Source organism: Nannobrachium achirus, assembly GCF_963921795.1.
Source record: "Nannobrachium achirus genome assembly, chromosome: 1".
Taxonomy (NCBI): domain Eukaryota; kingdom Metazoa; phylum Chordata; class Actinopteri; order Myctophiformes; family Myctophidae; genus Nannobrachium; species Nannobrachium achirus.
In genome coordinates this window covers 22,331,821-22,348,745 of record NC_137810.1, presented here as the reverse complement: position 1 = coordinate 22,348,745, position 16,925 = coordinate 22,331,821, and the positions used below count along the sequence as shown (strand labels likewise).

Here is a 16,925-nt window from a genome sequence, read left to right as displayed (position 1 = left end):
TGATCCACAACAAAGGCAACGACAACGTAGCGTCGGCAGGAATGATAGCGCCTCACCCCGCGGAGGTTAGGGTTAGGGTTAGGCATAGTTTTACTGAGGTTAAGGTTAGGGTTAGAGTTAGGCATAGTAAGCTAATGGCTAAACACAGCCGAGCTAGGCTAGTAGATAAACAACGAAAGAGTTGCAAACGAGTGACGTCAGCGCCTACACTAGTGATGTGTTGTCGCCATCTCATGGTGAATACGCAGAACTACACAGGTGTGCTGATAAGAGACTATCAAAGTGAATTGATCCAGGTGGTGGTAGGGGTGTGTGGTGAACGACAAAACAAGCGCTCTTACCCCGATCTCACTGAGTTACCCAAACTGACTAACATATATATGTTTTAAACCCAAGCAGAACCAGTGTTTTCAATGAGTCTAACATGGTTGACAGAGTTTGAAGTTGAATAGGCCTTTATACAATATTCTCTCTCTGCACATAATACTGTACAGTATTAGTTTGGACTCTGGAAAGACTCATACAAACAACATCACAAAAGTGGTTGGCAGAGGCACACAACCGCAATGCAGCATTGCAGCATGGAGCTACTTTCACATTATTTCCTGTTGGACAAACTTTGTTGTTCTTAGCAAGATGTTAACAACTGCTGCCAAGCCTTGTCCAAGAATATTCTGTGTGTAAGAGACACCACAATTACTGCCAGGATTAAACATAGACTAATGACTGCCAGGCTATTTCTATGATTTTCCTACCTTTTGATGATCTCAAAGTGTGTCCAGCATGTCGTTCGTGAAAGCTGCAGTTGTCCGTTAAACGTGAAAAAATAACGGAGCTTCCTACATGAAACAAGCCTGAAGCTAGGAGCTAACGAACTGCCTGCGCGCTAATAGGGGGCGGACCAAAAGGAGGGACAAAGAGAGATATGGGCTGTTTCCTGTAAGCTTTAGAATGGGAGTAAATGGAGAATCGGTTTCCGTATCCAGCCCCAGACCGGATGTGCTTTTTTTTCTTTCATTCTTTATAAATATGAAATAAAATTACTAACTCTGGATTTGGCAGTATGACAGCATCAAAAACAGCTCGGGGAAACTTGTGTTTGGCAGATGATGTGTTAAATATAGTTAAATACTAAAACAATAAGCCACAAGAGGCGAGTGGTTACCGGGGTAGTATACACCGGCTGAAAGGCGTTGGACATAAAAGGGATTCTATTAGTGTGGTTGCCCTAACAGGGCATCATCTGGGAATCAAATGTAGAGGGCAGGGATCTCCATATATGGGCATAAAAGGGTCAGCAGCTATAGACATTGAGGTGTTACTCACGGACAAGATACGGACAAGATGTGCCGGTTTTCATAGTTAACTGCAACCTACGGTCGCCATTACATTTACATGTACAAAATTGCATAACTAAATTCCAATGATCAGGAACGCAGCACATTTAAAAAACAATATTATGCGGAATAATGAAGAACACCACATTTTCTTCATGTAATATGTCAAAATGATGCATTACATTATGCTAAAAGTACATGTCACAACTAGCTTTCAATACTGCATTATAAAAACACTACAGACAACATTCAAACTGAATTTTAGCTGAGCAGGAATCCCCCCCTTGAAACTCCCAAAATGATCAGACTCAATCAGCAGTTGTTTGGCAAATAATTTAGCTAGCCAATTACAGGGCCATCCCTCCGGGCTAAACCCTTATGGGATATCAACAGCCAATGGGATCATTCCTCCCGGGTATGGGAATGAATTAATTCCATTATGTGTGCACAAGAAGATACATCCTGTGACCCATCTGGCAATAATTCTCGATATGATATTAATTTAAAATGTCTTGTATCGCTATATGGACTATGTGTGTTGTGTGCCATTTGGAACCTCTCTATTTGGGAAGGCATGAAGAAGCGTCCCTGTGGGCTAAAGGAATGATAACGCATACATGACGCACATGGGATAAGTTTGCCCCGAGGGCTTTCTGTCATAAATCTGTTTGGCACTTAGATAAATAGAGTACTGCCAGTACGTATCGAGAGGACTGGATAATCGATACAGTATTGTGAAACTTAACATTGTTATACTCAACTGTAGAATAACCCTAACCCTATAGTTCCTAGAAATCCCACATCTGTTACCTCCTATAGATGAGTTTGAATCTATAGTCCCTGAATCTAATGTCTGCAACCCCACCCACCTCTTTCCTCTCTACCAGCTTTCTCTCTCCCAGTCTCTCAACAACAAGCTCTCTACACTTTATAAAATAGCTTAATTATCTGTCATTGTCATGTATCTCTCTCTCGCTTAGACACTGCACAGTATTCTTTCTTGCGCTACACAACTCCTCATTCCTCCAATCTAATTTCTTATTCACTCCTGCCGCATCTATTTCTCTCTGTCCATCTCTGCCTCCCCAAGTCTTTCATCTCTTCTTCCTCCATTCCTCCTCTTAGATCAGTCCCTTGGGCTACTCGGCAGAAGGATAGGCTTATCAGTTTAGCTTATCAGTGAGATGGCCAGACAAACAGGTTGACAGGCTGGATGTTTGAGTATTCAGACCAACAGTGAGACAAGTACAGTCAGGATGTTTAGTTTGCGTACACACAGAGAGAGAGAGAGAGAGAGAGAGAGAGAGAGAGAGAGAGAGAGAGAGAGAGAAGGTATTGAGCTGACTAGATACAGACAGCAGTGTTTCCCATAGTACTTCTCTTTAGTAAAGATTGTGTCTGTGACACAAATGGACCAAAATTTACTGTAGTGTGTAGTTTCCAGGCATAAGAGCGGCTTGACAAATCTGAAAGCCAGCTTTTCTACAGCTTGTCTCTTAAATTATCACAGAGATAGGCTAGCACTTATTTTCCATTTGGAATGATACAGAAAAGAAATGTGATGCAAGACAATGAAATATGTGAGAAGTGAAGTGCAAAGACTCAAGTTAACTAGTTGCAACCACTGCAAAATATGGTAGGGGATAGTCGACAAAGCCGCTTATAGACGGCTGGATAATGTAGTTTTACGCCTCTTTCATTCAATATCTCTGAATGGAAAAACAATGTACTTTTCTGCTTTCCCTAATCCTGACATCACTTGCTACATTGTTGAAAATTGTTTTAAACATGGAATGGATAGGCCTAAATACCTCAACTAACAAAACAAATAAAGAACACTTAAGCCCTATATATTTTGTCGTGCAACAAATGTAAAAAATAAAAAAATAGTCTCCAAATGGAGCCTGACAAATCATAGCATGGCATTTATTGTTGCACACTGTCTGTTGTTCGGAGGCCATCTCTTCAACAATGTGGATTCTGACCTGGTCGGGGAAAAACGTACCAACTCTTAACTTTTGCAGGGATCTTGCTGGCATTGGAGGTTGGCCTCCACCAAGGCAGCACATCGTCACCTATCCAGTGATATTCACGGACAGGGTCTCGAGGCACAGTGGCATGGGCACTGCATCACTGCTTTTTGCAGATGATGTGGTCCTGATGGCATTATTGGTCTGAGACCTAGTAGTGGGTTGGCTTAACAAAATTATCGAAACTAAGCGGATAAAAGCGCCAAACTTTTTTTGAGGCTTCTTTAGGACCTAACGATGGATTTTAGATTTGGGTACCAAACTTTATTTTGAAAATGAATTACCCATAGAATTATCCATATCAAGTTGGGCTCCCATCGACTTTCTATAAAGGAGGAAAATACCCAGAAAATCTGCTTTAAGTAGCATGTGAGGGGTCTAACTTATAAGGGTTTGTCATGATTCTGAATCCATTGCAAGCATTTGTTTTTCACAAAAAAAAAAAAAAAATCCTTGGGCTAGAAATGGCCTCACAAAACGATGGTTTAGTGATGATGAGTCATCACTTTTCACAGTTTGTTGGGTGTTTTGGGGGGCCATTTCTAGCCCAAGGAAAGTTTTTTGTGCAAAACAAATGCTTGCAATGTATTCAGAATCATGACAAACCTGTAGTTAGCTCTCGATCTACTGGGCAATCTTTGTTCCTGCTCTCACCTATGGCCATGAAATGTGGAACTGTACCAAAAGAACAAGGACAAGGATAGAAGCGGCCAGTATGAGTTTTCTCAGGAGAGGAGCATCTCCCATAGGGATAGGGTCAGAATTTCTGTCAGCTGGAAGAGACTTGAAGTAGAGCCACAGCCACTGCTACTTTACGTGGAAAAGAGCCAGCTAAAGCGGTTCAGGCATCTAGTTGGGATGATGCTAATTTTAAAAAAGCAAAAGGTTTGCTAAAGCGCTTTAGCCGGCGGAGGAACCCAGAGTTAAATCCTGAGTATAAATATCACTCTGAGAGTGTATATTCTGAGTGAATAATAACTAAAGACAAAGTCGATAAATTCACATTGAGGATGTCACTGTGCACACAATTGAAAGAAATAGGCTACATATATTTTACATCTACGTTTCACAATATGCAAAAACCTCAACTGAAACTGTGTTTCTGAAATATTACTCCACAAAAACCCAGGTCAACCCATCCCAGTGAATAAGATGCACAAAGCACTGCAGCGCTGATTCACTGCCTGGGGTTGCCATGGTTGCTACAGTAAGAAGGCTAGTTAGGATCAAAGCCAGACATGCACACATTCCTCCTCCTGGGACAGAGTGCTAAATGTACAATTCATCTTTTTACAAAGCACCGGGTCCTTTTGCTTGACCTTAATACATTTGTATTAAAAAATATAGCCCTTGATCTTACCTGTACTGCTGTATACTTTGGATAACATCATCCAAGCTATACAGCAAAATCACAACCCGCACTGTGCTTGTATAGCTCTGAAGCTCAGTAGCGTGTTATTGTCCTTGACCAGCATATTATCCTTTACCACCCACCCTTTAGATATTAGATTTCCAGGGATTCTGGGGACCGCAGGATTCAAATAAAACATGTTGTGTCTGTATGCCCCCCCACCTCCACCTCCCCCATGTACGTATGTATTTACCAAGACATACTGTATGTTTACCACCATCTAATGCAAGTCATTTCAAGGCCACTGTATACAGGGTTTTAGGGCATGTGGGGCTTTAGCTGCTGGAAAGAGGGTTGTACTGTAACATGCCTATGACTGCCTTCTTGAATTCCTTTCATTTTAAAGCCACACTCTCGTAGGATTAATATCATCTTTGACAGTGAGGGGTGGAAGCCTACCTTTGAAGAGCCTCTATTTTGTCAGCTGTGATTCCTCTCAGCAGCTCCTCCAGCAGATCAGAGCTGTCCGACGGAGGGACACGTGGTTTAGCGGCCGGTGTGTGAGTGAACCAGCCTATCAACAGCCCCAGGATGAATAGCCCCATGCCCACCAGGAGGTACCTGAGAGGGACAGCAGAGAAAGATGAGAACCCAGTCAAAATCCAGCAACATTGACATTGGAGAGATGCTATAGCAGTCTCCCTACAGCAGCGGTCTTCAACGTTTTCAGGCCAAGGACCCCTTAGTTGAGAGAGAGATGAAGCAGGGACCCCCCACAACCTTTTCAGAGATTCCATATAGTTTCATTGTTTGACAGCACTATACCACTTGAACCGTCAATAGCCTACTTAATTAACTTGACCTTTCACTCTGTACTTAGTCTGCTCTTTTCCCCCTCTACACCAAACCTCTTTGCCGAAAATAGCCGATCTACAAGTAGTTGTAGATCTGCTATTTTTGGCTTAAGTTCTCGGGAATATGGACGCTAGGGTCCAAGTGGTTGATATAAAAAAAATAGGAAAAAAGTCACACAAAGATTTGGAGGACCCCCTTGGGGTCCCGGACCCCCTGTTGAAGACCCCTGCCCTACAGCATGTAAAGGCAAGTGAATTCTATGGAATCTGCAGACCATATTTATCTCTGCCAGACCGAAGGCAGCGGTGGAGGTTATGCCTGTGTGAATCTATGGCTAATCTCAAATTACTATACCACATGCACGCACACCCTGCAGACATAGACAGCAACAGAGCTGTGTAAAGCACACATGTGCAAACACACGCACCCACAACAAAAACGAGTGAGAGAAACAGAGGCTACCATACATTTGGTAGTGTAACTCATTAACTCATTGCAACTCATTATCGCCTCGTGACGATACTATTCGCCATATAGAACAAGCCTACATACAAATTCTGCCTCTTGCTCAGACCTGGGTAGGCCACCAGGCCCTGGAGATAATGTGCACCACAGTGCATCCCTTTCCCAGAGTTTGATAAACTGCAGTTACCTGGAGGCTGTGTTGGCCCTTGTGACCAGCACTCTTAACTGACAGCTCTAACAATCTACGTATTGACACTTGCGGAGGTAGTCTAAAATGATCACTTAAGGCCAACTGTCCAAGCAGTTAGCAGTTGAGTAAGCTTTGCCCCCTGCGACCTAATGCCTTGTGAAACTGACAACATAATCATGCTTGACTTTATTAAGCTAATCGATAGATGGCTTTGTACTGTAGGTCTGGTAGATGAGCTGAGTGATTCTGGTGCCCCATGGAGAAGGATCATTCCTAATGATTTAACACTAATCCTTACCATGTGGTTTCATGCATCAGTCCTTAAATGATCTGCATCAGAGAGAACCATATTTTATGGAAAGTGCTTGTGAACGTTATTGACACTTTATCCATCACTTTGGTTTATTAATTGACCAGTCGCTATGCCCCTCCTAAAGCCGTCCTTGTCCAATGCCAAGTTAGCAACAGGTTACTAACGCAGCAGACTTGGCAAGCTGCCATGGCGGCGCGCATCGGTGTACGCAAGTCTGGCTGCTAGATAGAGATGGGATTTATGGTTCTTTGAAGTGAACCGGATCTCTGAGATCTGTTCCTTTCAAAGAGCCGTTCAAAAGACTGGCTCATTTTAGTTACTGGTTACTTTGTAGATTTTGATTATGATTGTAAATCACTTCCACCCAAATAGGCCTATACATTTTGGCCATTGGATACATTTCTGGCATTTGAAAATAGGTGATCTACAAGCTCACAATGTGTCACGTTGCGATGCATTGTGAGCTTGTAGATCGCCTATTTGCAAATGATTTTTCTACATTTTACTCATTGGAAAACCTGTGAAACAGGACATTCTGCATAATGAGTACGTTCTAATATTGGTACGTTAAGTACATTTTGATACCAATACTATTTTACTTTTACTCAAGTACATTAATAACATTCCAAACTTGATTGCAGTATTGATATGTTTACCTAAGTAAAGAAATGTATTACTTTTCCCACCACTGTTCATTAGAAAGGAACGGCTCCCTACTGTGAACCGAATCATATCGTTCATTTCAAAGAGCCGTTCAAAAGACTCGATTCGTTCGCGAACGTCCCACCCACTCGCTCAGTGTCACAAACACTGAAACAAAAACAGGACGGATTGCACTGACCTACACAAACCCACGGGAATAATTTAGGAGCACTTCATGAGAAAATATAACTGGTAACACTTGTGTACTGTATGTTAATCTGACTTTAGTATAGGCTATTGTTTTCTTCCTGGACGTGCGTTTGTGGCAGGTTAGTCTGCAGCCGGGTGCTATTGCTGCACGCCGCCATGGCAGCTTGCCAAGGCACCCGCCTTAGTAACCTGTCGCTAAACGTGGCATTGGGCAAGCACGGGTTTAGGAGGGGCATAGCGACTGGTCAATTAGTATGAGTATAATGGGTTACTCTTACTGTCACTTTATCAGTATGGTCAATTAATACTTTTTTTCGTTTGTTTTGCATGTGGGTATTGCACACTCAGCACTTATTCATTCTCTTAATTTTTATCCCACGATTTTGTAACCCATTTTTCACCCAGTGCCAATTGCCTAAGCTGTAATCCTGGGCTCTGCTCTCCCTCTGCCAACCTGGGGAGGGCCCCGAACTGATCTCATGCTTCCTTCAGTGCATGAGGAATGAGCAGGCCGCTTCTTATCACCTGACAGGTGGGAGCTTCCCCAATTGGACGTTCCAACCAGTTCCTTTCCTCTCCACCAGGTGCCTCGCCTGGCCAGGGGGAGACATTATAGAGACCAGGATTACTGCATGTTTTTGTGAGGGTATCTACCCTAGGAGACACGGGGAGAACATGCAAACTTCACACAGAAAGGCCCCTTCCCCAACCCCACCTATAGGGTGTGGGCACTGATGACGCGGAGGAGAGAACAAGCCCCCAGCGGCCGCAGTGTCCCCCGACGAGAATCGAACCCAGACCTTCTAGCTGTGAGGCGACAGCGCTACTGACTGCACCACCGTGCCCCCCACTCAGCCCTTATTATACCCTTTTGTGATCGTTGCCAAGGTTTTTGCTCCCTTTACGACTTTGACAATGATTTATGGCTATACAGAAACATTTGAGTTAATACAACAAAAATAATTCTGCTTAGACCTGTCAAATAAGTAATTGCAAGACTATTCCATTCTAGTTCTAAATCATAGATTCTAATCATAATTCTTGTTCTTTGGGGGAGGAATAATCAGAAAATACTTTGCTGCAAACACACATAGGGATTTTGTGTATGTATGTGCGTGTGTATAGAATACCATATAGTAGGCCTATGTAGTTACAGATGTGCCATTTCAAAACATCACTCGTCCTGCCATTGGCTAGACAGTAGATTTCCAGTGGATTGGCATTGTAGATTGAGCTTGTAGATCAGCTATGTTTGCTATTTTTATGACCTTCTCTGACTTCGAAGTTTAAATCTGCAGTACCTATGAAGGTGGATTCTGCTTTTCAATGGGAATGGAGTGGTCTCTTGCCATTTGCCGGTTTCTGCAAAAATATGCTCCATTGACCATAAAAATAATTTAAAGGCAAAACAGGGAAAGAAACCTGTGTGAAAAATGCATTTGCAGGACATTTTCAGGAAAAGTGCAGTGAAGCCTTAAGACTTAAAAGGCAACATCTTTATGTATGTGTTCTATCTGTTGAGTTACCTGAGCAGGAAGCAGTGCAGCCTGCTCTGGCCCTTATGGCCTGGGCTCCTGGTGAAGTGGGAGATATAGTTCGGGTCTTCCTGTAGTCGTTCAAAACGTCCATGCGGAGAGACGGAGACGGAGGACTGAATGTGTTCCATGATCATCTCAGGGTCAGGGCCAGGGTCTGAACAGCCTAAACAAAGACATTAGACAGCAGTGTTCAAGCCATATATGGTTAACAGGCCCTTTAAACCGTGCAAAAACCCTTTATTAACCACTAGTCTGGGCGTGTCATAAATAGGCACACTTTCAATGTTGCACTGCACAGGGGTCTCTACGTGGCCCCCACATGCATTTCCTCTACTCCAAATCTCTTAACTGTTCAGTTAAAAGATTTGCCGTAGAGGAAATACATGTGGGGGCCAAGTAGAGACCCCTGTGGAATGTCGGCCAACAAGTAAATGGTTCTGGTCATCAGTACCCATACCCCAGGTAGGGCTGGCGAAAAGGCCTTTCTGTGTGGAGTTTGCATGTTCTCCCCATGTCCCTTACAGTAGGTACCCTTACAAAAAAAACATGCAGTAATCCTGGTCTCTATACTGCCTCCCCCTAGTCAGTCTGGGGGCCTGATGGAGGGGCAGGCCCGGATTTATATGACATGAGGCCCCTGGGCAAGGGAAAATAAAGAGGCCTTCGTGCGTGCGAAAAAATTCCACCTCCGGTCCACCTGACCACACCGTGAACTCACCTCCGGACCGGCCCGTGACTGTGTATCCTCATTGGCTCATTGGAAGGGTCTAAAGCGGATACAGAAGTGGGGTGTGTGTGTGCATGTGTGTAGCCTAGCCGCAAATTGCAACACTAGATTTTTTTTATAATCGGATGAATCTAGGGTTGCAATACCTCCCATAGGGATCCAATGGATCAAAACGTTTTTTTTGCTATCTGATTGTATTAAACGACGTCAAACTCACCAATATTGGAATTTACTTTTGCTATCTGCAAAGTGTTTGTTTCAGAAAAATCCACCGTAGACATGTTATGAGCCAGTTTCTATCAAGAAATTGGCTTCGGGTGATTATTTTTTCCAAGTGCTGGAGTTTGGAAGCGCTTGTGGAAAATCGCTCAGCGGTCCTGTGACCACCTGGTTCTAAATGTCACATAATACAGAAGGCAGCGGGACCTTGTGTTATAGAAGACGAGCGCTTCCGAAGTTAAACACTTAGAAAATAAACCATGTCTGCTCGGATTTCTTGACAGAAAATAAATCATAACAATTATATGGTGGACTTTTCAGAAACAAACACTTTGCAGATAGCAAGAGTAAATTCCAAGCTTTCCATAGAGCCGCAATATTGGTGAGTTTGATGTCGTTTAATACAATCAGATAGCAAAAAAACGTTTTGATGCATTGGCTGCCTATGGGAGGTATTGCAACCCTAGATTCATCCAATTATAAATAAATCTAGTGTTGCAATTTGCGGCTAGTGTGTAGCCTATGTGTGTGGAAAGTACCGGATACAGAGTGGGCGGGCTTTAGACTGCACTAAGCTTTCCGAGCAGCTACTTGCAGTGCGGCCAGCAGAGCAGAGCTCTCAATGTTATTACCATAATAAAACAAAATGTACAATAACTAAACACAAATATCACTTTATTTGGATTGCAATACTTTCAAATGTCATCATTATTTTTTTATTATTTTTTTTTCACTGTAGGCATGTTATAAGCTACTTTCTATCAAGAAATTCAGTTCAGGTGATTATTTTTTCTAAGTGTTGGAGTTTGGAAGCGCTTGTGAGAAAGACAAGCGCTTCCGAAGTTCAACAAAGAAAAAAAATCATGTCAGTTTGGATTTCTTGACAGAAAGTAACTCATAAGATGTCTATGTCTAAAAAAAAAAAACATTTCGATGCATTGAATCCCTGTGGGAGGTATTGCAACCCTAGATTCATCAGATTAAAAAAAATCTAGGGTTGCAATTAGCTAGTTGCAATTAGCTAGTAAAGACAGACTGCTTTTCCCACTTTGACTGTTACAGCAACATGGTCAGCTACAAACATTTTGAATGCTATGCTAGCTACCTGTATTCAGAGTGTATTTAACATCTTGACCCCTTGGCATTGTTTCATATTTCATTTTCCATTACAGTTTGCATTCAGTTACAAATGACACATGCCAATAGGTAGTTAAAATATAAATGTATTTATTTAACAGATATCAAAAGCTTTGCTAAACAAACACCTTACCCTGTCTGTTCCTCTAAAAGAGTCACACCTGCCTATAAGGCTGCTTTTATAGGGTGGTGACTGCAACTGGGTCATACCACTTGCCAGGGGAGTGTGTATTTTTCAGTGTGATCTATTATTACCTTTATACATTATTATGCTTTATTGTAAAATGTGTTCTTGATTTTGACACTTGAATTGAAGTTTGAATTTAAGTCAAGTAGTGAAGTTAAGGAGTTGGTTTAAACCAACTAGGGGAGGAGTTCCCACACTATTTAAGGTCTTTTGTGAGTCATTCTTGTCTCTGTCATATACTTTTGCCTGCTTTAGGTATAAGTTTATTAATTTGTGTCTATTATACATTTTTCTACTGTACATTTTTTAACCTTATTTTGGAAATGCACCTCAGAAGAAAATAAACCTGCATTTCTGATACTTTGGTGTGTCCCTCATGTCCTATCGGGGAAACTCCCCATTACCAGGTGATAAGAAGTGGCCTGCACAGCGCAGTTTGGGCCTCTCCTCATTGGCAGAGGGAGAGTAAAAAACAAGAAAATGTGAGACAGCAATACCATTTTTAGTTAAAGCCATGATTTTTCCCCCCTCTAAAACATGATTATCAGGTATTATGATTATACTAGGAGGAAGATTTTTTCCAAAAAAGTATACAGCAAGAGTTAAAATTGGGTTTTTATGTGGCCACACCCCCAGTTCATTAAGTATGCATGGATGTCATGGTGGGTGGTGACCCAGCTGAAGTTAGCCACACCCCACAGTGTTGGGTGAATGGTAATTAGGGGAGGAGTTGATTCTGTGATGTAATAAGTATGTGTGGTTTTTAACTGACACTTTTGACCACAAGGTGGCAGCCTCCAAGAGAAAACAAACAAATACCAAGAGAATACATAATTGGTCATAAAAACCACACCAGGGGGTCTAATGAAGTACTTTCAACCTGAAACACATGATATATATATATATATATATATATATATATATATATATATATATATATATATATATATATATATATATATATAATACCTGTCGAATTTAGCGCGCTATTAACTAGTTAACTCACAATCCTTTTAATGCCGATAATCTTTTTAACGTGCGATTAACGCAGCTGATGTTTGAGCCTCGGTGCGCTCCGTAGTATAGAGAGTGAGGAAGCGAATGCGCTGACAACAGTCAGTCAGTGTGAGATGCGGCTAGCAGCAGGGCTAGTCATAGTATGAGACCCCAAAACTCTATGTATGAGACAGACAAAACGGCGGAGATTTTTACAGCAGACAACCACAATATCACCGCTGATGACGTTGTGCGCATCAAATACTGAAGCGTTGAAATGGCACATCTGTAGACAGCGCGAGCCCCAGACACACGCTCCCAAGAACAGGAGCGCTGCAACTTGTACACGAGCACATACTAGTAGCCTACGTCCTTTATACAGTGCTCCCCAGACCCCCGCACCAACACACTAACAGTGACCACCAAATGCATGCAACAACGGCCAGAGAACCCACATAGCAAACAGGTTTGGCCCAAATCCGGCTGTTGTGGCCCAAATCAGGCTGTTGTGGCCCAAATCCGGCTGAAATCCAGCAGGTCTGGCTGACAATGGCTTGTGTGCCACACATCTCCAACGAGCCATCAGTGTCTCGAGTACTCTCTACATCATAACAGCTGGGTTTCTCAGGGTGCCCAATAACACCAGTCCAGGGTGCCTCAGAATACTTTGATAATATTTAGAATGTATCAATATTACTTCAGTTAAACCAATTTAGACCTTCTAATGCCTCATGCTTGCTTTGTAAAACACCCCTGAGTTGCACTGTACTTGAGTTATATTTATACACCAACTCTCTTCACCAAAAATAGCCGATCTACAAGCTCTTGTAGCATCTTGTAATGAGCTTGTAAATCTGCTACTTTTGGTGAATATCCCCTTAGAATAGGGATGCTGGGGTTTAGTTATTGAATGCCAAGTTTATTTTAAATCTGTCCTAATGAAAGATTTAAGGGAGCCGCCGCACACTCAAAAGTGTGCAAAATCACGTTCTTTATTTTCAGTTAAATAAAGTGCAAGCTTTTGGTCATAGACCTTCTTCAGGCATGCAGCACCTCGATGAGCGGTGGTCCTTTCACTATTAATCTGTCCTAATGGAAGCAGATATTTTCTCAAGTTTTTTTCTCAATATGTTTGTTAGGCCTATTATGGACAGTATTTGTTATTATTCCAAATAATAAATAAATATGCTGTATTTGAATAAAGCAAGTAGGCTATGTGTCTACTCCCATGTTGATATGAGTATTAATATCTGTTTAAGGTAGATTTAGAACAAATACAAAATATGCGATTAATTGCGATTAATCGTGCGATTAACTATGGACAATCATGCGATTAATGGGATTACAATTTTTAATCGACTGACAGCCCTAATATATATATATATATATATATATATATATATATATATATATATATATATTATAGGTAGTAATCATTGCTAAAGTGTTTGTTCTGTAACAGGGGACTCCCTATCTCTCCAGCTCTTTGGTAAACAGAAAATACATTTTCAGGTAGGTGACCAATTTCATCCAATCAGACTCATTCAAACCAAACCCACTGATCAGCTTCATGTCTGCTCATTTAGTTTGTTCTCTCCTAATGGATGACATTGGTATCCTGACCTGTCAATATAAACATAATTGTTTTTCTACAAGAGTCATGCCCTCAAATTGATCAAACTCTGGCAGCCATTTTCTGACTTGTGAAGTTAAGATGAACACGGCCATGTTATTATTCTCTCTCTATGGCCATGGTGGGGTGGGGGGAGTTTGCTTGAAAGATATTTGAAAAGAAGAAAAAAAAAACATTAGAGCATTATTATGTTTGCAGGTGAAACAGGGTGGTGCACTGGTTTAGCCACGCACAATCTCGCTAATGCCTCATTTATGCTCTGTCCGTACGGCCACGTCTCAGACCAGAAATTGCAGATCTATATAAGCCAACAATATAGAACAGAAGTATAAATCAAGCTCAATGGAAGCAGTTACAAAAGACATTTCCGTTTTGTGAGCCCTTTATTGTACATGGCTATTTCTGAGCTTGTTAACTAAGCTTTTCACTTAACGGTAACTGTGAATATACCTGAGGCTCCTCCCAGCGGGCCCAAGGGATAAGCCGCTCACGCAGCGCTGGTCAGAACACAGAGATATCTCTGAAGTATATTTTGGATCATCTTGTGGGATTTACTGAAATGTATGCAAATGAAGACAGCTCTAGTCCAGAATGTCTGAAATGTAAGACAATAGTTTAATTAACATATGAATTATGTATTGAGAAAAGTTTTTTTAATAATCTGCCCAGCGGCAAATATATTCTTTGAAGGACACTAAGCCACCAAGGAAAAACCATGATGGTAAAATAATCCGCAGCTGAAAGCTGGAGAGTGCACTTGTTTAACTTTTTGTATATTCTTTGCTATATACTTTTTGTATATTCTAAATACATATATACTTTGGTAGGAGTTATATGCAGGTATAGTGGAGTGGGGTCTGCCTCATCACCAGCAGCTAATTGGTCTACTGGGATGCTCAGAGATTAAAATTATTACAAAATGCCTTCATACTTTGGAGGTCACATTTTGCATTAAACAAAGCCAGCCATGCTTTGAAAGTTCACTGACTAGAAACGATAATTTGTATGCAATGCTACGGCATATTCTGCTTTGCATGCCAAAATCACGACACTGCCTATTGCCTGTTTTATCAACATCGCCATCATCACATAGTGCTACATTATCTGGGCCTTGAGTTGCCAGCTGCAACCTTGTCTTAAAGTGCCAGTTAATAACTTTCTTTTCAGAAAAATATCAGGGCATTGTTTTTGCTTAATTGGTAGAGCTCATAGAAAGAGCTGATAAATCCAGCACCATGCACTCTGTATGCTCAAATTCTGTATTCTAAACTGTGGACTCAATTCACTTCTCAGTGTTTTCAAAAAATAAATCATCTGTGAAGCAATCAAAGCGATAGGCTGGGTCGTGTCACAAGCCTATCAATAAAACATTTAAGTTAGCGGTCTAGACCCAAATATTGAGCAAGAGTTTCACAAATGGCAGACAAACGATCCACTAGATGCCACAAAGAAAAGAAAATATAGGCATAGAATGAAGGAGGTGGCGAGAGTGCTGGAGCGGGTGGGGTTGAAGAGCATTCAATAATGGACAACATGTGTTTGCTGTGGGCTCAAATATAGTGAAAATAGACAATCTATAAGCTCACAACGCGTTAGATCTGCCATTTTCACCATTTTTTAAAAACATTTTTAGGTTGCCCACTGGCCTACCAGCCCAGGCACATACCACATAGGCTCAGTGACAGCATGTCGCTGGTTCGAGTCCTGATCTCAACAACCTTTGCTGCGTGTCACTCCCCATCTCTCTCCCTATTTCCTGTCCTATCAATAAAGGCATAAAAGCCCCAAAACATATCTTATAAAAAATTAAAATAAACATTTTTAACGTTCTGAATTTCAATACAGCAATACATTTATAGTAAAAAAGAAAATGTACTTTGTCATTTTGAATACTTGAGTATTTTACCTATAGAAGTGGTTCTCCAAGTGGATTCCAGCGACTGTATATTCCTTTAGGGGGGTCTAAATTGACCCTTACAAGTCTGTAACTCTGACAGTGTACAAATGGAACCAAATGAACCCTAACAGGTCGATTTGGTTCCATTTGTACACTGTCAGAGTTAAGGGAAGACCTTGAAACCTTGAAATTCAAACGTTTGAGAACCACTGACCTATAGCATGTCCAAACCTGGACAAACATGGACGTCACGTCACCTACCAGTCCTGTGACGATCTTGATGCTGCAGCTGCATGTGGTCTCTGCCTGCTGGGGCTTCCTGTGGCTCGTCCTTGTCCAGATCCCAGTCCAGATCCAGCCCTCCAGAACACTGGAGACCCTCGCTGACAACCAAGCCTCCACCATGCGCATCACACACCTTCCTGTACGCCATCATGTGACCTGAATGGTATAGCAGAAACACACACATACACACACACACACACACACACACACACACACACACACACACCCACACACACACACACACACACACACACACACACACACACACACACACACACACACACACACACACACACACACACGCACACACAATGTAACCAAATGGACTAGTAGGAGTCTAAGCTGGGCTTAGACATGCGTGAGCACACAACAATTTACACGCCGCATCATCAAAGCCCAAATGAACTACCCTGTCGATAAAGGCTACGCGGGTGGGGGCAGGGAGTCAACATGAAATGAAAAGGCCCAAAAGTCTGGTGAAACCTTGAGGTTATTTGCCACTGACAGCGCATGAATTTAAGAGTGAGTTTGAAAAAGAGCAATTTCACAGGATGGCATCACAGCCTATATGTGAATGCTCTCAGAGTTAAATTAACTGTGCAGCACTTGGCAGGAGAGGAAGATACGATCAAAAAGAGATGGCAAAATATGTCAAAACAACAAAACATGGACCAGGAGCAGTGATCAAAGTATGTAAGATGACCTGTACATGAAGTATACTAGTACTTGTTAAAGCTTAGTGATCATACTCATCCTATGGGCATGTCATTAAAGGCCAGAATCGTGAACAATTAGCAACAAACAACAAATGGTGAAAATAGACCAACTACAAGCTAACAACACGTCACAAGGTCATGTGACGTGCCATGATAATCTATGTCTCATGATACCATCGTACTAGGAAGTGTAACAT

The 16,925-nt window shown here is 41.8% G+C and overlaps 1 protein-coding gene across 1 annotated transcript in view; it reads right to left on the bottom strand.

Annotated features, from left to right (window-relative positions):
- The window catches only part of naaladl2 (N-acetylated alpha-linked acidic dipeptidase like 2), a gene marked incomplete at its 5' end in the record, with an annotated part of 278,337 nt that extends 262,177 nt beyond the window's left edge, over positions 1-16,160 (bottom strand). The window contains 3 exons of the mRNA XM_080724924.1: positions 5,178-5,339; positions 8,920-9,094; positions 15,989-16,160. Of these exons, the coding sequence (XP_080581050.1) occupies positions 5,178-5,339; positions 8,920-9,094; positions 15,989-16,160 (509 nt within the window). The remainder of the gene's footprint in view (positions 1-5,177; positions 5,340-8,919; positions 9,095-15,988) is intronic.
- Between the last annotated feature and the right edge of the window lie 765 nt (positions 16,161-16,925).